At 63.2% G+C, this 26,033-nt stretch overlaps 6 protein-coding genes and 1 non-coding gene across 8 annotated transcripts; 3 read left to right on the forward strand and 4 right to left on the reverse strand.

Annotated features, from left to right (window-relative positions):
* The first annotated feature begins 129 nt into the window (after window positions 1–129).
* Window positions 130–886, forward strand: CFAP276 (cilia and flagella associated protein 276). Its single transcript, XM_052702419.1, is given in 4 exon segments — window positions 130–246; window positions 249–275; window positions 277–409; window positions 579–886. Coding segments are annotated over 4 exon segments (321 nt in total). The 5' UTR covers window positions 130–156; the 3' UTR covers window positions 650–886.
* On the reverse strand, window positions 715–1,002 carry LOC128090335 (small Cajal body-specific RNA 2). Its single transcript, XR_008210910.1, has one exon. It is a non-coding gene; the product is annotated as a small Cajal body-specific RNA 2 (non-coding RNA).
* Window positions 1,003–1,146: 144 nt separating this feature from the next.
* On the reverse strand, window positions 1,147–2,312 carry TMEM167B (transmembrane protein 167B). Its single transcript, XM_052702416.1, has 3 exons — window positions 2,189–2,312; window positions 1,973–2,104; window positions 1,147–1,493 (listed from the first exon to the last, which is right to left on the reverse strand). Exons 1-3 carry the CDS (start codon window positions 2,247–2,249, stop codon window positions 1,411–1,413), a joined length of 276 nt encoding a protein of 91 aa, XP_052558376.1. The 5' UTR covers window positions 2,250–2,312; the 3' UTR covers window positions 1,147–1,410.
* A 1,152-nt stretch (window positions 2,313–3,464) lies between these two features.
* On the forward strand, window positions 3,465–8,089 carry INAVA (innate immunity activator). 2 transcript variants are annotated; one of them, XM_052702407.1, is made up of 9 exons: window positions 3,465–3,573; window positions 4,038–4,101; window positions 4,540–4,652; window positions 4,735–4,854; window positions 5,061–5,274; window positions 5,879–5,932; window positions 6,000–6,390; window positions 6,769–7,345; window positions 7,883–8,089. In XM_052702407.1, the coding sequence occupies exons 2-9, from the start codon at window positions 4,047–4,049 to the stop codon at window positions 7,973–7,975; spliced, it is 1,617 nt and encodes a 538-aa protein (XP_052558367.1). In that variant the 5' UTR covers window positions 3,465–3,573; window positions 4,038–4,046; the 3' UTR covers window positions 7,976–8,089. The 2 variants fall into 2 exon arrangements, with proteins under 2 accessions (XP_052558367.1, XP_052558368.1); XM_052702408.1 differs by lacking the exon at window positions 5,879–5,932.
* A 905-nt stretch (window positions 8,090–8,994) lies between these two features.
* Window positions 8,995–11,818, forward strand: SHISA4 (shisa family member 4). The gene is made up of 5 exons (XM_052702434.1): window positions 8,995–9,192; window positions 10,139–10,310; window positions 10,809–10,942; window positions 11,202–11,381; window positions 11,460–11,818. Exons 1-5 carry the CDS (start codon window positions 9,126–9,128, stop codon window positions 11,504–11,506), a joined length of 600 nt encoding a protein of 199 aa, XP_052558394.1. The 5' UTR covers window positions 8,995–9,125; the 3' UTR covers window positions 11,507–11,818.
* Window positions 11,819–12,079: 261 nt separating this feature from the next.
* On the reverse strand, window positions 12,080–14,059 carry LOC128090258 (myb-related transcription factor, partner of profilin-like). The gene is made up of 2 exons (XM_052702433.1): window positions 13,587–14,059; window positions 12,080–12,991 (listed from the first exon to the last, which is right to left on the reverse strand). Exons 1-2 carry the CDS (start codon window positions 14,032–14,034, stop codon window positions 12,483–12,485), a joined length of 957 nt encoding a protein of 318 aa, XP_052558393.1. The 5' UTR covers window positions 14,035–14,059; the 3' UTR covers window positions 12,080–12,482.
* Window positions 14,060–14,751: 692 nt separating this feature from the next.
* Window positions 14,752–25,111, reverse strand: LMOD1 (leiomodin 1). The gene is made up of 3 exons (XM_052702432.1): window positions 24,664–25,111; window positions 16,085–17,650; window positions 14,752–15,606 (listed from the first exon to the last, which is right to left on the reverse strand). The coding sequence occupies exons 1-3, from the start codon at window positions 24,922–24,924 to the stop codon at window positions 15,580–15,582; spliced, it is 1,854 nt and encodes a 617-aa protein (XP_052558392.1). The 5' UTR covers window positions 24,925–25,111; the 3' UTR covers window positions 14,752–15,579.
* Window positions 25,112–26,033: the final 922 nt, after the last annotated feature.

Here is a 26,033-nt window from a genome sequence, read left to right on the forward strand (position 1 = left end):
ACCGGGACCATCGCCGTGACCCCGGCACCGGGCATCACCCCGAGAGCTGCACCCCTCCCCCTCCCCCTCCCCCCGCCGTGCCTCCCCGCCGCCCCCTCCCCCCCCGGCCCCGCCCCGCGGCGGTTCCTCGGCAACGCCGGCAGCACCGGACCGGCTATGGCAGGCGGCGGCGCGACCCCGCCGGCTCCCCCCCGGCCCTGGAGCCGTCTCCACGCCGCGGCCGCGCGGTGCAGCCGCGACCACCAGTGAGTGTCCGATGCGTTCCTCCCCCGCCACGCTCCCGTTGCGGTGGCTCAGCCTCTACCTCCGTGCAGGGCCCCCCCACAGCCGGAACGGCCCCCGGAGCCGTGGCCGCGGAGCTGGGCGAGCCCCAGGAAGGAATCGGTGCATCGGATCCAGGGACGGATCGGTACGGCACCGGGACACCGGGCGGGGGGCACGGCTGCGTGTCAAGGGTGGGGGGGAGGAGTCGGCGGCCCAAGCTCGGGGGCAGCGGGACACGGCAGTGGGGGAGGGGCGGGGGGGGCTGGCTGTGGCCGCACCGCGCTGAGCCGCTGCCCCCTCCCCTCCCCCCGCAGAGTGCCCGCACAGCGCTGCCACCAACGGCGGTTACTCCCGAAAGGAGAACGGCGGCTTCTTCTGCCCGTAGGACCCCGCAATAAAGCGCGGAGCGGAGCCGGCCTGAGTGCGCGGCCGCGTGGTTGGGGGCGGCGGGCGGATCAGAATCGCCTGCGCTCAGGGGCCGGCCGGGGCCAGGCCTCGCCTATCTGATCGACTCATCCCGCCCGCCCGCCGCACAGCGCCAGCGGCTTCGCGGCTCCGTTCTTCTCATCTCGGCCGGGGCCGATCGAATAAGATCAATGTGTAGGGAGAGGGCGGCACGCGCTCACACCGCTCACACCGCTCACACCGCTCACACCGCTCACACAAACGCACACACTCAATTCCCTTCCACCCGCACACACACAGCGCTGCAACCACTCTCCGCTCGTTCCGTCCCGTCGCGCCCTTTTATAGCCTCCCCCGCGCGGGGCACGCTGGGAACCACCGCCCGGTCACGCCCCTCCGCACAGCGCCTCCTACCGGAGGGAGGACCGCGGTGCAGCCCCCCCCCTTCCTCCCCAGCCCTGGTTGCGAGCGCGGAGATGGCGGTGGATAGAGCGCGTTTATTGGCACGCCGAGCCCCGCCGCTCGGCCACCGGGGCACCGAAACGCGGCCCCGCACACGAGGAAGGGTCCTTGGCTGCTGGCCCAGCTCCCAGGACCCCATGGCCACGGGGAGGGGGCCGGTGGGCACTGGGATCTTCCCATCCTTGTCAAGTAACGGTGTATGGTGACACCTGGTGCTGCCCCACAGCGGGCACTGGGACGAGGCGGATTCAGAGTGGCTGCCACGGGGTCCTGGCGGGGTCACTTCACCACGAGGACGTAGAAGGCCATCAGCACACAGGAGATGGCCACGGGAACATGCAGCCGTGTGCCAATGACGGCAGCTGCAGAGCGGTAGCAGGGAGCTGTGCTGGGCAGCACCCAGCAGCTGTCCCAGCACTGTCCTGTCCCCATCCCGTGCCACCACCCCAGCTCTGCACCGCTATCCCAGACCCCCTTGTCCCTCCATCCCGGTCCCACCATTTGTATCTCGTGCCCCAAGTCATGCCCACCATGTCCCCATTCCACATCCCAGCCCACTGCACACCCCAATGCCACCACCTCCACCCCATGCCCAAGCCCAGCTCGTGCCCCCAACACCACCGCCCCCATCCCATCCCATCCCCACGTCCCCACCCCGGTCCCAGTGTCCCCACCGCCCACCCAAGTCCCGCGTTCCTTATCCCAGACCTCAACACCCCACTTCCATCACATCACCCACAGCCCAGCCCCACGCTCCCATCCCGGCCCCACATCCTTTACGTCAGAACCCAACACCTCCGCTCCCATCCCGTACCGCAGCCCCCCCGCAATCCCCCCTCACCTTTGTAGCCGACGCCCCACAGGCCGCGCTTCTCAGACAGCAGCCAGGCCCTCAGGCGCGGCACCTTCCTCAGGTAGGCGCAGGTGCACACCAACAGCAGCCCGAACACCAGCAGCCCGTCCAGCGAATACACTGCGGGCGGCACAGCTGCGTCCCGCGGGGCAACGACCCCTCACCCCTCCCGGGACCCCCCCCCGTTCCCCGCCCCCCACTCACCGTTGGTCATGGCGGCACCGGGGGCTCTCAGCGCGGCCCCGGCCCCGCGCACACTGCGCATGCGCACGGGCACTTCCGCCAACGCGACACCGGAAGTTGCGGGGCGGGCAGCCGAGCGCCGATGGAGGCGGGGAGGAGGATGGGTTGGGCTGCAAGAAGCAGGCGGCCTCAATCGAGCGCCTATCGAACGTGTTTTCTCCACCCCTCTGCTGGTCTCGCTGAGGGGTGGGGGGAGTTCGGGGTGGTCGTGGGCATAAGGAGCCCGGGGGGTGCTGGAGGCACTCAAAGGGTGCCGTGGGAGGGGCAACATCTGGGGCCTTCTCTCAGGTTGTCCCTTCCATCGTGATAACCCCATGTGATGCCTTTCCAAGGAGAGCTCAGGTCCTCCTGGTGACCCTGTCTGTTTGTGGCCCCGAAGCCAAGTGACCCCACGCCCTTTAGCCCCCTCCCCATTGACCCTGCTCTCACTCCAGAGGGTGATGCGAGCAATTCCCTCACCCTGGACATGGCCCCTTCACCCAGCCCAAGATAGTGCCAAACCCAGTGGGGGGCCTGGAGACACCAGGAGACACACGAAGAGCTGCTCTTCATCCACAGCAGGAGGTGGAGACAGGACCTGTACACAGAGATGAGGGGTTTCCCAGCCAGGTGGCGAGGTTGGTGTAGCCCAGGCACTGTGCTGAGCAGTGAGAGCAGGATGGGCAGCAGCAGAGGTCAACCCTCCATCCCTCCATCCCTCCACCCCTCCATCCCTCCATCCATCCATAGCTCAGCACAACACGGCGCTGCCTTCTTTGCTCCTCACCCTTTCTCTTTCCTTTTCCCTTTCATCCTCCCTTCTCATCCTCATGTTTCTCCCTGGAGGAGGATGAGGGTCAGTGCTTCCTCCAACGACATGGAAGTCTGGGAGGGAGCAGAACTGGGAGAGAGGATGGAGCACAGGACAGGGACTGGCAGGACAGGCCCCCATGTTGGGAGGGCACAGCGGAGGCCGTGCTTTGGGGATGAGATGGATTCATGGATTCCCACTTCTTCAGTACAGGCAATCCCCAGCCTGGGGCCACGGGCACGACAGGGGCAGTGCCAAGGGCCTGGGGCCATGCTGTGCTGTGCCATACATTTTTGCGCCATCATGCAGTGTCACACTGTGCCACACCACACCACGCCATGCCATTTTGCACCGTGCCGTGCCAAACTGTGCCAAACTGTGCCACGCTCCTCCCCGCCACGCTGTGCCGAGTTGTGCCGCGCCGTGCAGGCCCTGCGGGGGCTGAGTTGCTCACCTGCTCCTCCCCTGCTCTCAAGTCAAAACACGTCCCTGCATCCCGGGCGCAGCAGAGCGGCAGCGAGCACCGTGCTGACGGCCCCGCCGTGCTGGCACCCAGGTAAGGCAGCACTTGGCCCCACTGAAACCCATGCCCATGGGGGTCCCAGCCCTTCTGCCGTCCCCTTACCGGTGCTGGCAGCCCCTTTTCTGCCTCAGTGTCCCTATGTGCTCACCTTCCTGCTAGAGAAATTGAGGTACAGCATGAGTGGGGGGCGAAGGCAATGCAACGCCATGGCTGACCCCATCCCACCCATTGGGCCCCAAGGGATGGGAACGCCGGGCGGGGGGATACGGTCACATTTCCCACCCCCACCCCAGGAAAACGCCTGCGGCCCAGACAGGAAAGAAATAAAAACTGGGAGAGGCACCCAGCGAAACCGGCCCCGCACCCCCACCACCTTTGCCCCTGGGACGGGGCTCAGCCCGGCAGCCCAGGCTGGCAGGCACGTGTTTGCACACCTTTGTTTATCGTAGGACCTACGAGAAGGCAAAGCAAACACGGCCTCGCCTTGCTCCCTGCAGGTACCCAGCATGGAGGGCAGGGAGGAGGCGGGCGACTCCGGCAGTGCGATCATGCTGCATTTGGGTGAGCGCTGGGGGACAAAAAGGGGTTTTGCATCCCGGGGTGTGATGGGTGCCCTCTCCTGGGGTGCTTTTAGGGGCACGGCAGGAGGGACAAACTGGGGTGCTGCCCGTTGGAGGGGGAGAATTTGCTGTTGGGCAATGTGGGGGTTCCCCATTTGGAGAGCGGGGGGACCCTGTCTGATGTGACTCAGTGGTGTTTCACTGCGGGTTGGGCTGAGTCAATGTGAAATGGTCCCCCCTGAACCCCCCCCAGTGCTGGGAAATCACTGCTGCGTGCAGTGTGAGAGGGGTGAGCAGTGAGCACAGCTCCCGTGGGTCCAGCAGCGCCCGTCCCAGCGCGGAGCTCTGGAAAACTGGGAGCTCAGGGGGTGGGGGAGGCGGGGAGGGGGATCCGGCCACAGCTCAGCCCCTCCATCTGTCCGTCCGTCCGTCCATCCAGGCCCCGGCAGCCCCACGGCCCCGCTGAAGGAGTTGGCGCAGCGGGTGCGCAGGCAGCAGCAGGCGCTGGAGCTGTGTGTGCAGGAGCTGCGGCGGCTCTGCCTGCGTGAGGCGGTGAGAATGGAGACGGGGGGACCCTGCCAACCTCCCTCCCCCATCTCCTGTCACCGCTCAGTGTCCCCACATCCATCCCCAGGAGCTGACGGGGACGCTGCCCCAAGAGTTCCCCCTGAAGGCCGGTGAGAAGCCCCCCAAGGTGCGGCGCAGGATCGGGGCCGCCTTCAAGCTGGATGAGAGCCTGGTGCTGCGCGGGGCGGTGAGCGGGGGGGGGCAGAGGCTGCACCCATGGGGCACCCACAAAGGGATGAGCATTTATGGGGGACCCCTCACCATCCCCACCCCCACAGAGGTGCACTGCAAAGGGCGCAGGGGGTGCAGCAATGCAAAGTGCCCAGCGGTGCGCGGTGTCCTCAGGGTGGGGGACATTTGGAGGTGCCAAGTGTCCCCTTCCCCCACCCCCAGGACCCACTGGGCGCCCTGGAGCGGGACCTGGCGCTGCAGATGCAGATTGCCAGAGCTGCACATCGCCTGTGCCGGGAGGAGAACATCAGCAAGCAGCTGCGCCGCAGGAGGAAGACGGCAGCATTGAAGGAGGAGCAGAAGCTGAAGGCGCTGGAGGACACCCTGCTGGCCGAGCGCCGGGCCCTGTCTGCTGGTGGCACCGGGGGGGCTCAGGGTGAGAACGGGGGCTTCCTTCTGGGGTGGAAGGGATGTGCGTAGCTGCGGGTCCCCAGTGCACTGCACTGCTGTGACACCCACGGTGCGTGCCCCCCAAATTGCTCCTCCGCGTGGGTGCACCCCAAACACGGGTGCAGCTGGTGAGAGCACCCCAAAGCTTCATCCCTGGTGGATGCACCCCAGCGCACTCGCTGCCCACGGGGAACGCACCCCGATGTGCCTCCCCTGCGAGCGAACCCCAAAACTCCATCAGTGGTGGATGCACCACCCCCACTGCTGCGCCCCAGCTCTCCTCCTCCTGCGGCTGTACCCTCGTGGATGCACCTCAGCACTGCACCGCCCCACTGCGCGCGCCCCAATGCTCTCTCCCCGGCGTTCGCACCCCAGCGTGGGCTGCACCCCGCTCCCACGGCAGAGCCTGGGCAGGGCTGCGGGGCTGGGAGCTGCCCGGAGCGCTCCTGTGAGCCGGACCAGCCGGTCCCGCCGCCGTCCCTGAGCGTGTCGGGACAGGCGGACGGGGGAGGGGAGCGGGGACGCGTTGGGTGGCGGCCGTGGGAGCGCGGTGCCCCGTGGCACACCGCTGTGCGCCGCTGTCCCCGCAGAGCTCAGCGCGTCGGATGAGAGCTCGCTGTCGGACGCTGCGTTGCCGGAGGAGGGTAAGGGCTGTGGGTACGGGGGACGCATCCCGCCCCTCCCCACCGCAACGCTCCGTCTGTCCTGCAGAGGAGGCGCAGCCGATGGGAGCCGGCACCCCGCAGCGCCTTCCGTCGCCGTGCCCGTGGCCCCGCTTGGCCCCTGAGGAGCAGAGTGAGGATCCGGGTTGCCCCTCTGCACCCCCCGGCCCCTGGAGGGAGACCAGCCTCGATGGACCCTACGGGAAGGCCAAGAGCATCAGTGCTGAGCCTGGGGATGGGGAAACCCGCGCATCCCGGTGCTGCCCCACGTCCCCACCCGCTGTCACCTCTGTTCCCATCAGCCCTGACTGCAGGGCTGGGGACGTGGCCCCGTATCGCTTCATCCCCGTCCGGAGCGTGGTGCTGTGCAGGCAGATGGGATCCAGTGCTCCCAGCACCCCAGAGCCAGCGATCCGACGTGGACAGTGCCAGTCCCTGAGGTACGGCTGTGCCGTGAGTGGGGACAGGCTGCTGGCACCCATGGGGGGGGGGGGAGATAACCCACAGGGAGGATGGGGATAATTCGTGGGGAGGATGGAGGTGGAAACTCGTAGGGTGGTTGGAGACGACTCACGGAGAGGTTGGAGATGGTAACCCACAGTGATAGAGATAACCCAAGGGGAAGATAGAGATGACCCGTGGGGCGAGGAATAAGGCCCATGGAAGGGAGGATGGAGCTTGCTCCATCTAGATGACCCGTGGAGAGGAGGAAGCCCCATGGAGGAGATGGAGCGAACTCCACAAGATAATGGTACCCTACGAGGAGGATTGCGATACTTCTGGGGGGACAAAGATGAAGGCAAGCCTTTGTCCTGCAGGGTGGACTCGCGTTGGGAGCCGGCTGAGACGCGGGGCCGCAGCACAGCTCCCCGCCGCCGCCCCACGTATTACACAGTGACAGTGCCCACCTCCTGCCCCCCAGCCCCCAGCCCCACACCGCGCTCCGGCTCCGACGACAGCATCTCCGACGTCTCCAGCGTCTCCCACGCCACCTCCCCGGGCAGCAGCAGCCCCGACGTCTCCTTCCCACGTCCCCCAGCCCCACCGCCCTGCACTGAACCCGCTTTTTACCCCCGCGGAGCCCCCCGGCTCCTGCCACCCCCCGGCCCCCCACTGTTCCTCTATGAGCAGGACCTGGCCCCGCTGCGCTACCAACGCCTGGTGCCCTCGCACAGCCGCATCGTGCGCACCCCCTCGCTTAAGGACTACGTGCCAGGGGGGTCCCGTGGGCTCTCCAAAGCGGCGGTGACGGAGGAGCTCAAATCGTGGCACCAACGTGCCCGGCTGCGGGGAGCCCGGCCTCATTCCCTCGACAGACAGGGGGCTTTCCGGGGACACCGCTGTGGGAACCCCCAGGATGGACCCCCCCTCCGTGGGGCACCGCTGAGGGCTCAGGTAAGGCACGAGGATGGGGAGGGACGGGTGGGTGGGGGGCGATGGGATGGCTGTCACTTTGTGGGGACCCCCTTAGTGCTGCCCTGTGGGTGAGGGGATGATGTGAGCTGTTAGCCAGCGGTGGCTCTGGTGGGTTCCATGGGGGTCCCCTGAGTGCGAGGTCCTGAGGTGTCCCTGGGACAGGACTGGGGACCTGTAATGGTCCCTGGGGCAGCGTTGGGCCTCACAAGGATCCTTGGGATAGAGGTGGGAAGGTCATTGGGGCGGGAGCTGGTTTTAAGGGGATCTCAGGGGGGTCCTTAGGGCAGGGTTAGGGTCCCACTGCCAGCACTGGCACCTTGTAGGTGTTTTGGGGCCAGAACGTGGCCATTTGGGGGAGGGTGGGGGTCAGCAGGGGGTCCCTGTAGCCACCTTTGGGGCCCTGACAGCAGTACCGATGTGGGGCGGGTTGGGACAGCCCCACCACCTCCCAGTGGGGCCGCGTCCCCAGGGCACAGGGTGGGGTCCCAGCACCCACGGGTCCCTTCTCCCACTCAGGCAGCCCCGATCCGCATCCTGCGGCGCTCCCCGCCCGGGGTGCCTGTGCAGGTCTACGTGCCTGAGAACGGCGAGATCATCACACAGGTGTGAAGCGGCCCCCAGCCCCACGGGGCACGGCCTGGCTGGCCCAGGGCAACGGGGAAGTGGGGACACAGCCGTCATGCACCCCTGTGGGCTTGGGATGGGGGACGGGGGCACAGCTGTGGGGTGGGGTGGGCAGGGCTGGCTCCTTATGCTGTCCCATGTCACCAGTGACCCCTGAAGGGTCTGCAGTGCAGATGTGTCATTATGGGGTGATCTTTTTTTGCCCAATAAATGTGGTCGTTTGGGATCCCTGTGTGGTCACTTCTATCCTCGCCATCTCCTCGGGTCGCGTCCCTCTGTCCCCAGTGCCACCAACAGCAGCGGGGTGAAGCTGTGCGTGGCTGAGATGATGCTGGGGAGGGGACATGGGGCAGCAATGGGAGCAGGGGAGGGGGAGAGAGTGGGGTGTGGGACCTATTCCATATAGGGGTAGGGTGCAGGGTGTGGGGTGTGAGAGAGCAGGAGTGGGGATGGGATCGGGTGCAGGGATGGGGTACGAGGGTGGGAAGGGATAGGGATAAGGATAGGGGTAGGGATAGGGATAAGGATAGGGATAGGGATAGGGATAAGGATAGGGATAGGGATAGGGATAGGGATAGGGATAGGGATAGGGATAGGGATAGGGATAGGGGTAGGGATAGGGGTAGGGATAGGGATAGGGGTAGGGATAGGGATAAGGATAGGGATAGGGATAGGGATAGGGATAGGGATAGGGGTAGGGATAGGGGTAGGGGTAGGGATAGGGATAGGGATAGGGATAGGGATAGGGATAAGGATAGGGATAGAGATAAGGATAGGGATAAGGATAGGGGTAGGGATAGGGATAGGGGTAGGGATAGGGGTGGGGTGCGGGGAGGGGGATGGAATGGGGCGGGATGTGGGCAGGGATGCGGCGCAGGAGGGGCCGACCGCAGGGCAAGGGCAGAGCGGGGCTGCGGGAGAGCTGCGGGGAGCGGAGCCGTGCCGGGGCGCTCCGCCCGGTGGGGGCGGGCTGGGGCCGCTGCGTGCGGCGGGAGGCCGTGCCGAGGGGGGGGCACCGGGCGGCGGCCGAGTTCCACCGGCTGCGGCGTCACTGCGGGCCTGCAACGAACCGGCACCGAACCGGCACCGCCATCGGCACCGCGCGGGGTGCGCGACGGCCCCCCCCAGCCCCCCGATGGGCCCCGCCGGCAGCCGCTGGCCGCTGGTCGGCACCGTGCTGATGGCCGTGACCGCTTCGCTGGGTGAGTGAGCGACGCGGAAGGGGGAGGTGGAGGTGGAGGTGGGGGGGGGGGGGGGGGAGGGCTGTGACCGTGGGACAACCGGACGCGGTGATTCGGGAGCGCGGCTCCGCTGCACCCTCGGCTGCTCCGCGGAGGGGCCGCGCGCGAAGCTCGGCTTCCCCGCCCTGCAAAGCCCAGCGGGGGGCGGCGGTGCGGGGCTGTGCGCGGTGCGGAGCCGCCGTCCGCCGCCGTGACCCCGCGGTTCCCGGACGCCGTGGCCGGGGCTATTCCGGGAGTGCGGGTGGCAGAGCCAGAAATAGAGCGGGGGAGGATGGGGCCGGGCGGGGGAACGCGGGGATGGGATGGAGAAGGGACGGGGATGTGGGGACGCGGGGATGGGACGTAGGGATGTCGTGGAGAGGGGTGTGGGGGAGCGGGATGGGCCGAGGAGGTGAATGGGAGGGAATATGGGGGTGGGATGGAGCGCGGTGCGGGGACGTGGGGACGGATTAAAGGGGTGTGGGGACAGGGGCAGAGGTGGGGATAGGGGTGGGTATGAGGGCGTGGGGATGGGATGGAGCCGGGTATGGAGATGTGGGGAGGGGTGGAGCGGGGTATGGGGGTGCGGGGCAGGATGAAGTGGGGGTAAGTGGGAATGGGACAGAATAGGGTACAGGAATGGGGGGACCGCATGGGGTGAAGTGTGGGGATGGGCGAGTGGGATGCAGCGACGTATGGGGATATGAGGATGGGATGGAGAGGGGTACGGAGACATGGGGACAGCGTGGAGCGGGATGTGGGGACGTGAAGGGGGGCACAGTGACACGGGGACAGCGTGGAGTCCGGTGCAGGGATGTGGGGACGGGATGGAGCGAGGCACGGGGTGCAGTGACACACAGGGTCCCCACCCGGGGCTGCGGACGTGGGCTGCTGCTGGTGGCACCGAGGTGACAAGGGTGGTCCCCAGTGGCGGGGGGCGAGGACTGCCTGTGGTACGTGGACAAGAACGGCTCGTGGCATCCCGGCTTCGACTGCGAGGCTCTGTCGTTCTGCTGCGGCTCCTGTCACCAGCGGTACTGCTGCTACGACCCCCTGCGCCTCCTGACCGAGCGCCAGCAGCGCCACTGCCTCGCCTTCAGGTGCTGGGGCTGCACGATGCCGGTGCTGGGAGTCACCACTGGGTGCTGGGCATCAATCGGTGCTGGGTGCTGGGTACGGGGTGATGGGTGTCATTGCTGGGTGCTGGGAGTCACTGCTGGGTGATGGGCATCAATCAGTGCTGGGTGCTGGGAGTCACTGCTGGGTGCTGGGTGTCATTGCTGGGTGCTGGGAGTCATTGCTGGGTGATGGGAGTCATTGCTGGGTGCTGGGAGTCATTGCTGGGTGCTGGGAGTCACTGCTGGGTGCTGGGTGTCATTGCTGGGTGCTGGGAGTCACTGCTGGGTGCTGGGTGTCATTGCTGGGTGCTGGGAGTCACTGCTGGGTGCTGGACATCGCTGATGGGCGCTGGTATCTGGGTGCTGGGCACCAATGTCGAGTGCTGGGCATCAGTCACTGCTGGGCGCTGGGCTCTGGGTGCTGAGCAGCACTGCTGGGTGCCTGCTTTTGGGCTCTGGGGTCAGAGCGCTGTCCCTCAGCCCTAAGACCATCGCGGGCATCGCCTCGGCCGTGGTGCTGTTCATCGCCATCGTCACCACCATCGTCTGCTGCTTCATGTGCTCCTGCTGTTATCTGTACCAGCGGCGGCAGCACCTCCGCACCCCCCTGCAAGGTGGGAGCTGGGGAGGGGGCTGAGAGATGTGGGTGTAGGGTGGGGATTGGGGGTGCAAGGGGGGATTTGGGATACAGAAGGAAAGATTTGGGGTGCAAAGGGTGGGGGGATGGAGTACAGAAGGAGGGCTTTGGGGTGCTGGATGGGGGATTTAGGGTGCGAGGGAGGACTTGGGATGCATGGTGGGGGATTTGGGATGCAGGGTGGGGGGCTCGGGGTTGGCACAGCAGAAGGCAGCCCCCAGCCCTCTCTCCTACAGGCCCTGAGATCCCGCTGGCCAGCTATCCTGCACCCCCACCTGCTCCCTTCCCTGTGGACCCCAAAGCCGGCCCCATGCCCCCCCAGCCCGGCTTCGCCCCCATGGCCATGTACCCACCCACCGGCCCCGCCGCCCAGTACCCGCTGTACCCCTCAGGACCCCCGGTCTACAACCCTACAGGTGAGCACTGGGTCCCCCTTAAAAGCACCACAGCCTTTTGGGGGGACCCACACCAACCCCCCCCTTCTCTCTTCGCAGCACCACCACCCTACGTCCCCGCACAGCCCAGTTATCCCGGTGCCTGAGCCCCCCTGGGGACTCCTGTCTCAATGGTGACACCTATAAGGGACACAGCGGTGGGGGGGGGGAGGGGGGGTCCTGCTGTCCCCACCCCAGGGCCGCGATTCTGCCCTGCGATGCTCATGGAAATCTCTGCCCCCCGCCCCCCCGGCCACAGCAGGGACAAGCAGCACAGAGGGCCTTTTGTCCCCACTCCACACACTGGGCCCATTGTGGGTGCTCTCGGGGGGGGCCATGCATGAAGGTGGGGGCAGCGAGGCCGGGGGTCCCCCTGCCCTCCGGCACCAGAGGGGAGCCGTGGTCCAAACGGGCAGCATTAAACTGTGCGTCCCCCCGGCGTGGTGTTGTGTCAGTGCTCCACACCCTCTGCGGGGAGAGGAGGAGAGGAGGGGGGAAATAGATTTCAATGGGGTCGCGTTCCTCCTCCTCCTCCTGAACATTCCTGCATCCCAAAACCAATCATTTCCTTTTAGCGACTCCCCCTCCCCCCCCCAAACCGACACAGAACCGGGGTGCAAACCCCGACCGCGGCGGCATTTTGGGGTCACAAGCACCAAACCCACAGCCCCGAGCGCAGCTCAGTGATTTCCCCACCGCTCTGCGCCGCGGGGGCCGGGACGCGTCTCCCCCCCATCCGCTGTGGGCTGTGATTCACTGCCTATTTTCGGAGTGATTCACACCATGCAGCGGCACGGCGGGGGGGGGGAGGGAGGGAAGGGGGGACTAAATTTGGGACTGCCACATCCCAGCAGCTTGAGTGGGACCCACAGCGCCGATGCGCTGCACGGATGTTGGGCTTTGTGCCGCCTCTGGGCTCTCAGCACCGCATCCCAACCTCTTTCCTATTAACAAAAAGCCCCTCAGCCACCCGCGGCTCCTGAGGAGGGGGGAAACCGAGGGGCCAGCGCTGAGTTTTATTGAAGTGGGGAGTTCAAATAATAAAAAGGGGACGGGAGGCGCGGGCGGGGGGTTGGGGGGGGCTCAGGGCTGGGGGGCCGCGTGCCCCCCGAGGTAGCGCTCGCGGATCTGGGCCAGGCTGGCACTGAGGCCGCCCAGCGCCTGAGCGATGCTGCGCAGCACCGCTGCCATCTCCCGGCGGCTCTCGGCGCACTCCCTGCGGAAGGCTCGCATCTCCTGCACCAGGCGCTCGTTGCAGCGGATGAGGCGCAGCTCGGCCGGGCTGAGCCGGGCGCTGCTTTCTGGGGTCCCGTCCGTCCCGCCGGGGGTTCCCCCCCCCGTTTCGCTGCAGTCACTGAGCTGTTCGGTGTCCGGCTCGAAGATGACGCTGCTGGGAAAGTCGCAGCCCGGAGGTTCTGGTTGGATCCCCAGGTCGGGGTGGGGGGGCTGCGGGGGGCTCCAGCCCTCGCCGGGTGTCTGGGTGCTACTGCGGAGCTGCCGCCGTGCCGGGACGGTGCCGCCGTCCGTGGGGTCATGGAAGGGCTCCGTCTTCACCTCCATCGGTTCCTCCTTCACCGCCTCCTCCTTCACACCTGTGCAGGACGCAGTGCTGTCACATCGCTGTCACCCCCCACCCCCCTGGCGGCCTTTGGGAGCCCCCGGCGCTGGGATTTGGGACAGGAGGGCAGGAAGCGCTGCGCCGTGGGGACACCCAACGCAGCACTCGTGTCCCGTGTCCCCATACATCCCTGTGTGCCCAATGACCACCCACCCCTATCCACGTCCCTCATCCCTCTATCTGCATCCCACATCCCGTGTCCCTTGTCCGTTCTCAGCCCCTTCTCATGTCCCCATCCCTGTCCTGCTCTCCCGTGTCCCTGTTTGACTCCACCACATTCCTGCCCTGTACCACATCCTGCCCAATCCCTGTCCCCATCCCTGTGTCCCACGTCCCTGTCTGCGTCTCCGCGGCCCTATCCCTGTCCACGTTCAGTCCCGTCTCACGGCCCTTCTGTGCCCATCCCACTCCCCCATGTCCCCACCTCGGTTCTGGTCCCTGCCCCATGTATCTGCTCCCCGTCCCACCCAGACCCACCCCCCATCCCTGCCCCACCCCCTCCTCCCCCGTCCCGCTCCTTTCCCCCATCCTCCCCGCCCCATCCCACCCCGCTCCGTCCCCGCACACACCGCACGGTGCCGCCCTTTCCCCTCCGAGCAGCGGTGCCGCTTCGCCGCCGCGCGGTCCCCATAGGGGCGCGGGTCCGGGGCCGAGCTCAGCGCTGGCGGTGCCGGTTCCGGCGGCCCCGTGGTGCCGGGCCGCGTTGGTTCGCGGTGCCGGTCCCTGCCGCTCCTGCCGGTGCCGGGTGATTTTATCGTTGGCGCGGCGGCGCAGCCCCCTCCAGCGGTTCTTCACCTCGCCGATGTCGCGTTGGTTGCGGCCGGCGGCGTTGATCTTATTGGTGATGCGCCACCAGATCTTCTGCTTCTCGTAGGCGTTCACGGTGCTGGCGGCGGCGCCGAAGAGCAGCGGTTCGTAGCGGAGCACTTCGCTCATCAGGATCTCGATCTCCTGCAGCGTGAAGTTGGGCTTCCGCTTCAGCAGCCCCCGCCGCGCCGCGCCGCCCGCCGCCGCCATGCTGCCCGCCGCCGCCGCCTCATGCCGCCGCCCCGCCGCCCATCGCCCCCCTCCTCCCCCCCCCGCCCCGGCACCGCCGCCCCTTTGTCTGCGCCGCCGCCGCCGCCGCCGCACCGAGCGGCCGCCGCCGCGGGAGCGGAGCGGGGGGGGCAGCGCGGCGGGGCGGGGCGGGCGGCGGCACCGCGAGCTCCGCCGGCGGTGCGACCCGCGGTATGGCGCCCCCTGCTGGGAGCCGCCGGTACAGCGCCTCGCGGCCCGGCCCGGCACTGCCCCGCGCGGTGTGGCGCCCCCTGGCGGCCTGAGCGTGCGGCACGGTGGGGTATTTTCGGAGCGGCAGCGCCGTGCCCACGTTTGGGTCCCCGATGCCCGGGTCGCGGTGCGCAGGTTGGGATGGCTCTTTTGTGTTTGGCTGTGTGGGTGCCCAGCTGGCCCCACGGCGCCCTTTGGGGTGCCCCGAGGTGCTCGCTCTCGGGTGACCGCATGGCTCCAAGGTGCCTGGTTGTGATGTCCCTGTTTTGCGGCACTTAAAGACGTGGTTTGTCGGCGTGGTGGGGATGGGCTGACGGTTGGACTCAGTGATCTTAGAGGTCTTTTTCAACGTGAACAATCTGCAAGCGTTCCCAGCGCCCCCTCCCACGCCACCACCTGGCCCCGGCCCCAGCTTCCACGGTGTGCTGGCCAGGGGCTGCCTGTCCCCCCGCTGTCCCTGAGGAGCACTGAAGCGTTGGGTGAAGCTTTATTGCCGATGCGGTGGCCGCGGTGTACAGACCACGAGCGAGGCTTTGCACCAGGGCAGGCACTGCGGCCCCAAACATACGCCCATGGTTGGTGGAGTGACACTGTGGGTGACACTACAGGTGACAGTGTTATCCTTTGCTGCTATCCCCCCCCCAAAGTTCCATGGATCACTCAGTCCCTGCATGGAGACAAATGTCTGCTAAGAGAGGTCAGGTCATGTCCTGCAGGGGTGGTGGGACAGCCCTGGGGTCACCCCCAGCTGTGTCCCCCTCTCCTGCTCCAGCTCTTCCCAAATCCTACCCCTACACCACCCAATGTTCACCCCATCACCCTCCTGGCCACGCGGGGACCCCATGGGGACACACACCATGGCCACGTCTCCATGACCCGCCTGTCCCCATCCGCTCACCTCAGGCTGGATGGGGCTGGGGGATGCAGCCCCTCAGTGCACCCCTGGCCCCGTGGCACCCCCAGCCCCGTTGTCACCTCCCTTCTGCCCCTTTCCCTGCATTGGGGTGGGATGTGGCAGCGGACACTCAGCCAATCCCTCCCCATCCCTCCTCAGTGTCCCCAAGCAGTGCGGGGCACGGTGCTGGCAACAGAAAGAGCTTGAGGGATCACAACTGTACAAACAATAAATACGAGGTCTTTCTCACGCGCCGTGGCCAACAACCACGCCGGCCCTCCTCGGGCCCGGCCCTTCCTCCATCAGTCCCAGAGAGATCGCTGCTCCTCGGCGTCGGTCACTGCAGGGTCCCCAAGGGCTCATCACGGCGAGAGTCATGAGGAAGGCGAGCGTCTCGCTCCCTACTGCAGCAGCTTTGGTAGTTCCACCTGCCGGAGGAAACGTCCCGTTACCCAGCATGGATGGGTGGTGGAGGCTGACGGGGTCTGGTGAGCCTATGCTGCTGGGGGCGCTCAGAGCTCTGGGGTCACTGCTCCTTCCTGGCCAGGCTCTGGTTGTCCCCGTGCCTCAGGGCGGCGTGGTCAGGGACACAAAGTGCCTTGGGAAAGGGAGGCTTTGCGCCACGATGGATCTCCTGACCCCTTGTGCCTAAAAGGGACGGATCCCGACTCCACACAGCATCTCCCGACCCCGCGTGCCCTCCTGGGGACAGTGCCAAGGGATGGATCTGCCCGCCCTGCGTGCTCAGCGAAGGGATTTGGGTCTGTCCCTGACCCGTGCTCTGCACAGGGACCGTGGGCCCCGCGCTGCTCCCAGCACCGTGTGCCGCACCGCCCGAACGACCTCAGCCAGCACATCAACCCCGCGGTGCTGCTCGCGGTTGGCCCCGCCGCAGCCCACACTCACCTTCTTGAGCTGTTTGAGGTTGCTGGAGCGGATGGCCGCCAGCAGTTGATCTCGTGAGCTCTTCTCCTGCATGGGCACCCGGTCCCCCATCTTCCTCTGCGTGGCCGGCGACAGCGAGTTCCTCAGATTCTCGTTGATCAGCGGCGGGGCGAGGGGAGGAGGAGGGGGGGGTGGCGCGGCGGGGGCTCCCCCCTTCTTGGGAGAGTTTTTGGGGGACGCTTTTGGGGACGGCTGCGGGGATCCCTTGGGGGACCCCTTTGGGGCTCCGGCCTTGGGCACCTCCAGCAGATCCTTCTTCTCGCCGCGCTCCTGCGCCAGCTTCTGCTCCTGGAGGCGCTTCTGCCTCTGCCTGTCCATGTTGCGGCTCAGCAGGTTGGTGACGGTCATGCGGGGCCCGGCCAGCTCGAAGTGGTAGCCCAGCTTGAGCAGCGTGGTGTTCTCCTTCAGCAGCTTGGCGATCTCCATCTCCGTTTTGCCCCCGCAAATGTGCCGCTGGTTGTGGAAGCGCAGCTCCGTCAGCGTGTCGTTCTGCAGCAGCGCCCGGAAAATGGCCAGGATGCCTTTCCCCGTGATGTGGTTGGAGTCCAGGTTGATGCTGGTCAGCACCTTGTTGGACTTCAGCATGATGGCGATGGCGAAAGCCACGTGGTCGTCGGCGCGGGTGTTGGCCAACGCAAACAGCTTGACCACGGTGTTGAACTCCAGCGCCTCGGTGAAGCGCACCAAGGTCTCGTTGTTGATGCAGTCCGAGTTGTTCACGTTCACCTCGGTGACCTCGGCGTCGTTGTTCTTCACCTTCTCGATGAGCTCGTCGAAGATGCTCGAGGCCTCGTCCTCCTTGGGCTGCTCCGGGGCGCTGCTGGGGGCGGCCGTGGAGCTGCTCTGCGCTGCCGCCTTGGGCTCCTCCTTCCCCTCTGCTGCCCCCTCGGGCTGCGGTTTCTCCTTCTCATCTGCCTTGGGTTTTTTCGAAGCGGAGCTCTTTTCCTCTTCTTTTTTATCTTTGTCTTTCTTCTCTTCACCTTTCTTGTTCTTTTCTGCCTCCTTCTTTGATTCCGAGCTCTTCTCTTCTTCCTTTTTGTCCTTCTCTGTGCCCTTCTTCAATGCCGACTTCTTTTCTTCTTCCTTTTTGTCCTTCTCTGTCTCTTTCTTTGCTGCTGAGCCCTTCTCTTCCTCCTTTTTATCCTTCCCTGCATCCTTCTTCAGCGCTGAGCCCTTTTCCTCCTCCTGTTTAACTTTCCCCACATCCTTCTTTAATGCTGAGCCCCTTTCTTCCTTTTTGTCCTTCTCCGCACCCTTCTTTGCTATTGGACCCTTCCCTTCCTCCTTCTTGTCTTTGCCCATCAGCTTGTTTTCCATGGCCTTCACCTTGTCATTGATGGCTTTCCTGTCCTTGGTTTTGCTCTCAGCCTCCCCTTTAGCTTTCGGCTCCGTCTTTTGGGCACTTTCTTCCTTCTTAGGGTCTTTCCCCACTCCTGTATCGCGTTTCCTGGCCAGGTCTTTGGCAGGAGCTTCTTTTCCCTTTTCTTCTCCATTCTTGACATCCTTCTTCTCGTCCAGCCTGCTTTCCTAACAACAGAGGATCGTGGAGGTGTTAGCAGGTCAGGCTCCCTGAGCTCCAGCCTCACCACCCAGCTCTCAGTCACATCCCAGACGTTATGGCCAGCACTGCTCTGCACAGCCTGGCCTTTGGAAGCCTCCCTACCCCCAGCTGGGTGCTCTCACACCACACTGCAGCTCCTGACTGTGTTTTACAGAGCAAAACCAAACCCGGCTCCAGGGGAGGCCTTGGTGTGAGCGCCCCTACCAGGCAGAGACTGCAGGACCCAGGTTCACTTCCCCGTGTACCCGGAGCGATGCACAGCACTCACTTCCAGCAACAGCAGCGCGGCTGTGAGACCCCTCCACCCCACTGAGGGTGGTGCTATGAAGGATGCATCTGGCACAGGAAGATGCTCAGTGCTGGGGCCGAGCCTGCAGTGCAGGGCACAACCTGCAGCAAAGCCTGAAGCTGAGTTTGGCAATTTGGGCTTCCTTCTCCTCGCTCCACGCCTGGGGAGCGCGTGAGGGTCAGCGCTGTGCCTCGAACCCCCAAATAGCAGCCAGGTCCCAACAGCAGCCCCATCCCAGCCCTATGCCAGCCCTCTGGGACTGCTGGTTGGTGGGAAGAACTGGCCGGGCCAGCAGCGGGCCAGCAGCAGGGACAGCGTGTACCTGGCGTGAGCACAGATGCCATCTGGGATGAAGCTGTTTGTTTAGCTAAGAGATTTCTTGGCTCCCCGGCGCAGAACCAGGGCAGGCGGCGCAGAGGCACGGAGCCACGTCCACAGCCCCAGCGGTGGGGATGGATGGGGAACTGGGGGTTGCTGCTGCCTCACACACTGAGCCCAGAGGTGCCTTTCGAAGGCGTTTGGGGATGTCCTGGGTTGGAAGTTTGGGGATGTCTGAGGATGAAAGTTCCTTGCGCAGCTTCCCGAGCTCCCCAGCTCTTTTTCTTCCACTCCTCAAGCTGCAGCCAGCAGCTCCAGCCCCACACCAAGTGCTCCAAAAAGCCTTCCCCTTTCCAGCCCGTGGTCGCGGCTCAGTGATGGGTTGTGGGCTCCCCGACTCCCCAGGACAAAGCAGAGTGAAGCCAAGAATGAGCAGATCTCGAAGAAAGGGAGGAAAACTGTGGAGAAGGAGCTGCAAAACCTTCCATACTTAGAGGAGGCAGTGGATTTCTCCAAATAAGACAAAACCAGAGTGAAATAATCAGCCCTGCAAGGCAAGCCGTCTCTCTTATCTTGTTATCACATCGTTAGTGCTGTTATCATTAAAGCAACTGTGCCCTGATCTGCCCCCACGTGTCCAGAGCAGAGGGAAAGGGGAAGGGGAGGGGGAAGGTGAAATGGAAAGGGAAGGGAAGGGGAAAGGAGGGATGCAGGCGTTCCCTGCTCCTCCCTTTGCCTCCTGCAGCGTGGCCTGGGCCATCCCCACAGCCCCTCCATGGCCATCTGCAGCCCATATTTACCTCGGGCACCCAGGGACAGGCGCTCAGCACCCCTCTGTGCCATTCCCTCTGCTGTAAGTATGATTATTAGAGGAATATTTTTACACTGCGTGTCAGACCTTTAAAAATAAGCCTAATGAAAACAGCCTGGTACCGGGCTGATTAATCACCAGTGTTTTGATGAACTGAAATGCCTTCCCGTTTCCTCTAAATAGACTAAAATGAGCATTGCCATTGCTTGTTAGCATTTGCAACCCTCAAACCCACTCAGATGCTTCCTTAAAAGGCAAAGCAGGCCAGGAACTTCTTGCCTGGAATCTGAGTGCTCGCAGCCCAGTGAGAGCAGATGGAACCGGGCTGCACACTGAGCCCTGTGCTGAGCTGCCGTGGGGCCGTGGGTGAGCAAAGGGCTGCACCCTGCACCTGGAGCCCCACCGCATGGGTTGGGGTGGAGAACAGCATGGATCCGAGTGTCTGGGACTGGGAGGTGGCAGGGATGGGGATTGCCATGCTGAATTGGGTGCGTGGTGAGTGGGGGGCTCCTGGGGTGGGCTGGGGGTCACGGGGGCTCTCCAAACCCATGCCCAAATGGAGGGAGAGAGCAACTGGCACGGTGCTGCTGTTGCATCAGTCCCTGGCAGAGGGGAGCAGTAGAAATGCATTAGCAGAATAAATGTTTGGCTTTGGAGGGGGCCAGCACACAGCAACGAGCAGCTATTTGTGGAGGCATGTCCTGGGAAGAGGCACTCGTGGGCAGCATCACAGTGCTGGGCTGCTGCCTCGCTGCAGCGGCCACGTGCTCAGGGCACCAGCGAACACAGTGTGAGCCATGGGGAGCTGGGCCCCATCAACAACACGAGAACAGACCAACTGTCAGCACTGCTGGGAAATGAGGATGGGCTCCAAAGGGGCTCCAGGTGCTGTTTGCTACGGGGGGCAATGAGGATGTGGGCTCTGAGCAAAGGGGCACGGTCCTGTGAGCAGCTGTGGGGGTGTCTGCTCTTGAGGAACACTGGGGGAGCACACGGCTGTCCTGCACAGCAGTGCAACAAGGGACAGCAGGAGCAGCTGAACAGGCACAAGTTTAGCGATGAGGGTGAACTTCTGCACATAAAGTGGATCCAGAGCCCAGGGGTCTCCTCGTGACTCTCCCTCCCCAGCAACAGAGCCATGGCTGAGCCATTTCTGCAGCCAACCCCCCTGCAGCCAACAGGACAGTTTTGCAGCCCATGGGAACTGTGCAAATCCCGAGTGGCAGAGGGGATTTGGGGGCAGGGAGCAGCACACGTCCTGCCTGCATGCAGCAGAGCCTGCGGGGCTTATCCACACTCCCATCCTGCAGCTCAGCCATGGGAGAAGGGGTGAGAGAGCTGGGCAAAAGGCACGTGGAGCCCCCAGGACACAGGGATGCTCCCTGCTGTCCAAATGAAGCTTGTTGTGCCCTCGATGCTCCTGGGTATTCGGGTGCCATTACGCTCCAGGCATGCAGGAGGGTTGCTCTACCCAAGCTGATCCACATGAAGTGAGCCACGCCGCTCCCTTCCTGCACTCCCTGGTCAATGTTGAGTAACCAAAGACATTCCTGGACAAATGCAGCAACCCTGCCTGAGTCCAGAGAGCCACCGAGCCTGAGCTGTGAGCTGGGGTCATCTCCCATGATCCGTGCCCCCAGCACTGCCCTGCCTGCAGCTGTCCCTGTCCCCAGGCACTTTGGGGTTTTTGGCATGAAGAAAGAGTGGGAGGTCCTGAGCACTGCCAAGGGATGCACATAAACCCAGCGTGGCCCCCAGCGTGACGCACTGAGCGATGTGAACAGCTTCCTCCCCATCCCAACTCAGCCATCGCCGTCATTTCTGTGAGATGTCCCGTTGTCCCCTTCCCTTCTGGCCCATCCTTTCTGACCCCAGTGCTGGCCACATCCTCACCCTTCCCAGGCCAATGCTCCTTCTGAGATGCAGTGCTGTCCTCTGGGGACCTGCCGACTCCTGGCCCTGATTTTTGCCTTGCTTTGCCTTCATTGGTGAATTACAGCAGATAACAAAAGCCTCCACGGCATTTCCCTGAGCAGCACAGCCCCATCTCGTCCACAGCGACACGCAGCCATTTCCCAAAGAGCCCTTAGAGCTGCTGGCTACTTTGCAAATGGGAAGTTTCATTCTCTGACAAAAGCTGGTTTTAGTAGCCTGGGTTTTCCTCTTCCATGCGTTGCTTCCCTGCAGACCAAAGGGGAGTCTGAGGTTCCCAAGCTGAGGCCACTCTTCTGCTCATCCCCTCTCCAGCTGGGGCTGCAAAGGGCAAGGTGTGCATCTCCAAGCCCTCCTTTGGACGTTTCATTTGCACCAGGCTGAAGGAGGATTGAGGAGGGCAATGAGCAGGAAGGGATGGAGCAGAGCATCGCGTTGTGCTGCCACCTGTGGATGCCTCCTCCCTGCCAGGACCTGCACATGGAAGTCACTGGTGGCTGCTGGTGGCACCCAGCTGCTGTTCCCACCATGGCAAAACCTGGGGTGGGCAGCACAGCTGATCTGTAGCAGCTCTGAGCCACAGAGAGCATTGCAGCACACAAACGATGGTGTCACACTGCTAACGAGGGCGAGACGTCGCCGCCTGCAGCTCTTTTCCTGCTCCCTGCATCTCTTTATCAGCAAAACATAAACAGATAATAAAGCTCCCTGCCTGTGGCAGCTCGGCCCATATAAGCCCAACACTCCAAACATCTCCACGGGTTTGTCTGCATCCCTGTTGTGCTTTGTGTAAATACAGAGCTGCTGCTCCTGGCGGTGCTGCGGGCTGAGCAGAAGCACAGCACTTCTGCCATTCGTGCCCTTAGATGGGCCGGGTGCAGGCACACAGCGCCCCTGGCACAACGGGAGCCTTGGGAAGAGAACCGTCCTGGAAACCGTGCTCCTCATGCGGCTGAGTGAAAGGCAGAGCCTGGGGGCAGCAGCGATCCTTGGGAGGGGGGTGGGTCGATAAACAGAGCTCAAATCCAGCGGCGTTTGTCACAGAGCAGTAAGATGCTTCAGGAACGATACAACGCTGCTTCTCCTCGGTTACGATTCCCCTCGAGTCTGTCCTGGCTATACAAATCCACAGCTTGTTTTGTTCCCAGATGGTTCCACGAAAGAAAAACCACCCAGATTTGGCCATGAATACGAAACCAAAATGCCAATTTGGTCCTCTGCAGTTTCACAGAAGCAGGGACCTCACCTGGCTGGGTACCACAAGCAGGGCACCATTTGTCCTCTGTGGTTAAACGCCACCAGTGAGCCTCAGCCCGCATGTGCACAGCCCAGAAAGCAGGCAGGAGGGGCAGAGGGGTTTTTGGAAGACCACCCATGGAGCTTGGAAGAGGCGCTGCAAGGATTCCAGGTGACAGCAGCTCAGTTAATCACACTGCTCAAAGCCTCTGCTTCCAAACAACACCATCTTCCAGCCTGGACTTCTCTCGCTGTGCCTTTGCTTGCTGTAGCAATTAGAGACCTCATTTACCCACTGATGAGCATTGCCAACCTGCCCTTCCCAGAGGCACAGGTAACGGTGCATCCGAGGAGCAGCACAGCACCAAGCACTCGCTGGCAATAGGAAATGAAGATTAATTAATTAATGCATCGCCCAGCTATGCATTTGGCTGCGCAGCGCAGAGAAGTCAGGGCAAAGCTCACATCTATTTTGGGCTGTTTATAAACCGCCTCCTAGTTACCCAAGTTTGCCCTTTTCATCACAGAGAAAGACGACGTGTTGCTGTGGAGTCACAATAAATCCGGACCTGCCTCCCCCCTCCCTGCCTTCAGGAGGGAATTGGGGTGCCTGGAGCGGGTCTGAAACTGACAAAAGGCCACAGGCAGAGCTGGGAGACCAGCAGGACCCAAATGTTTCCCCTTCAAACGCCCCGCTTCCCACTTTGGCAGAGTTCTGCACATCCTAATGCAAAACGAGGGGAGGAAGGGACGGGCATCAGACCCTCGGTGGTCTGCAGCTCTCGGCCGAGGGAAGCCTCGCAGGCAGAGCTCTGGCAGCCCGGGGCAGTGAGCCAAGGAGGGGAGCTGTGTGTGGTGGGAATTGCTCCCCAGCCCACGCTGAGCACCGCATATAGAAGCCACGGCTGCAACGTCCTCACGGCCACGGAGAGCTGGGAGAGCTGCTTAACCCCTTGCGCAGGGCTCCAAAAGAAACCTGCCCTTCTCTTCTCTCCCTCTTCGCATCCCAGGCCCCGGTCGGGACTGGGGTTCCATAGCAGAACAGAATGGCACAACATCCTGAGCTGGAGGGGAACACCGGGATTATGGGCTGCATCCCAGGCTGCACACACTGCAGCACGCCACCGCTTCCCTGTCGCCTCCTTGTATCCCAACACAAGCTGTGGCTCGAGGATGAAAGCTCTGCTTGGTTTACTAGGCAACATGTGAGCTCCTTACAAGGGACTGACCACTGGTGGGTTTAGGCTGACGTTAGGATCATATACATCATTCTGTGGGATGATGTTTCATTTCCCAGCCTGTTTCATAGCACCAGTTTCCAGCACATGAACCCAACGCCGTCCACACGCCGGTGAGCACTGCCCTAACGAAGGGAAGATCCTGCTCAGCATGAAATAAACCACCCCAACCTGTCCCAGGAAACACGCACCACGGTTTCAAGATGTGAAGGGCTCAAACGAAGGAGTATTATTGTACCTTGTATTCCCTCTGTGACATGGAGAAATGGCCGAGAGTGAAACCAATCTTCTGCTACTTTCTGTACTGACTTCTGCTCTCAGCCACAAAAGGCTCACGCTGGTTATCACACTGCCTGTTACAACGATCTGATAAAAGCATTTCCTGGATGTGGTCTTTCAACAGAGTGTTACATGAGAAATGGAGCACCGTTTCCAAAATGCCACTGCCAGGTAGAGCTGAGGTTTCTCCCTTCACCTTTCTGCCCAAGCACCATTGGAAGCAGAGCAGCTCGGAGCTGTGCACAGCTCTGCCCAAGCACAGATCTGCCCCTGCTCTGCAGGATCACTGCCTCGGTTCCCTCGTCCAGCACTCTGGTTCAGCCTGCTGTGGAAAGCGAGGGAAACCAAATGCTTCCCAGCCTCCCACGCACTGAGCACATAGCAAATATTCTTAGTGCTGAGGTCAATGTTGCAGGGAAGCAGGACTGGCTGCCACAGAGGCAGGGCATGGCATGGGATGAAGGCACGACATTTCCTCGCCCCAATGAAGATCTTGCAGGATTCACCCGATGCAGAGAAGGAGATAAATGGAACCCAAACCAAAATAAAAGAATGAGTTTTAGCTGGACGAAAAACAGGAAGGAAAGGGCTTAAGGCAAAACCCGCTTCCTGGGGCGATTCCCACCAAGCAGCAAACTTCTCCCCTGTTATTCCACATGGAACAGAGGTCGCTGAAGCCCCCAGCCCTGCGCAGAGGTCAGGAGCAGCCCCCTGACAGCAGCTTTGGCTTTCGGATAGCTCACAGGAGCCCCTCTTGGCTCCCAGCTCCCTGCCCCAACCCCCAGACTGCCCGCCGCTCCTCAGCAAGTGCCTTCAAACGGCTCTTACACACAGCCGTGCCCGAGGAGCAGCACGGTGTGTGGAGATGGGACTTACATCCACCGCCTGCTCCCTCTGCAGACGTTTCCTGGGCTCCTTCTCGTGGTGGTTGAGCACCGCGTCGCAGTTCTGCGTGCTGGACGGAGGGTTGTCTGCTTGGTTCTTCTCACTCTGCTCCATAGAGATGCTTCCATCAGAATCCACCACATCCAACTCCTTCTCCAGCTCCTCCATCTCCTCCGGACTCAGAGTGGACAGCAGGCTGTCGATGTCCGGATCTTCGCTCACCTGTCGCCGATATTTGGCGACTTTGGACATCTTGGCCCGTTGGCGAGACACGGTTGCGGTTGTTGTGGTACCCAAAGCAAGAGAAAAAAAAACAGAGCCGAGGCTCTCGAACTGCTTCCCACAGCGGCAGCAGGTGCTCAAGTGTTAAATCTCAGCTCCGCAGCCCGGGGTTCGGTGCGGATGGAGAGGGGACATCCCTCGGCCCAAGGGTTGGCCAATGGAGCCCAGCGGAGGCGGGGAATGGTGCTGTCGGGGGAGCCTGAAACCCGAGGACATTCCAGGGAACCATGCAGAGCTGCATGACCAAATTTAGTCCGGAGCATTTAGCCTTTTAAAGGCAATGGGCCAACGGAGTGAGAAAAACAGGCAAAAATGCACACAAGCTGGCAGGCTGGAGAGCTGGGGGTTGGGGGCACATCCCGGCCTGAGGGGAACAGGGTCAGCCTTGTCCCCAAGCTCCCCACTTACAGGAGGGCAGATTTTCAGGAGCTTGCTGTTGTGCTCCTGACAGCTCTCGGCTGAAATCAGCAGCACTGTGCCCAGCCAGCCCTGAGCTCCTTCCATCCTTATCCCGCTGCTCCCCTGTCTGTGGGGTCAGCCTGTCAGGGAGGGGCTGCTGGAGGTGCTGATGCAGACTTCTTCCTGCACGCAGGATGTGCAAAGCCCAGGAAGCACCAGCACTGCATGCCCACCCAGCTCAGCTCCGTGGGTCTGAGCCCAGCTCCGGCCCTGGGGTGCTCGGTCAGTGCTTGTGTACATTCCCCATCCTCTGCAGGGGTTTCTGCAGCTGCTCTTCATCACAGCTCTCCCATTCCCCTTTACCCAACCCCACAAACACCCCTCCTTCTGCACAGGCTGAATTCCAGACTGTCTTCTGTTTCTGGTTCAGGCAGTGCCTTAAGCCCAGGCTTTGCCTGGAGGCACCTACTTTCCATTGACCTAATCCACACAGAAGCTTCCTGGCATCTGCAAGTTCTCCCAGGGGGACGTGGCAGATGTGCTCTTCCTCTCCATGTTTCAAAGCAGCTTTACCCCACACACAACATTTTGTACCCATTCCATACGCTGCCGGCTTCGCCCTTTTTCTTCATTCCTTATCAACCTCCTGGTATTTACTGCCTGCTCTCAGATCTCTCCTA

This window comes from Tympanuchus pallidicinctus, unplaced genomic scaffold (genome assembly GCF_026119805.1).
Source record: "Tympanuchus pallidicinctus isolate F22 unplaced genomic scaffold, pur_lepc_1.0 scaffold45, whole genome shotgun sequence".
In the NCBI taxonomy this organism is placed as follows: Eukaryota; Metazoa; Chordata; class Aves; order Galliformes; family Phasianidae; genus Tympanuchus; species Tympanuchus pallidicinctus.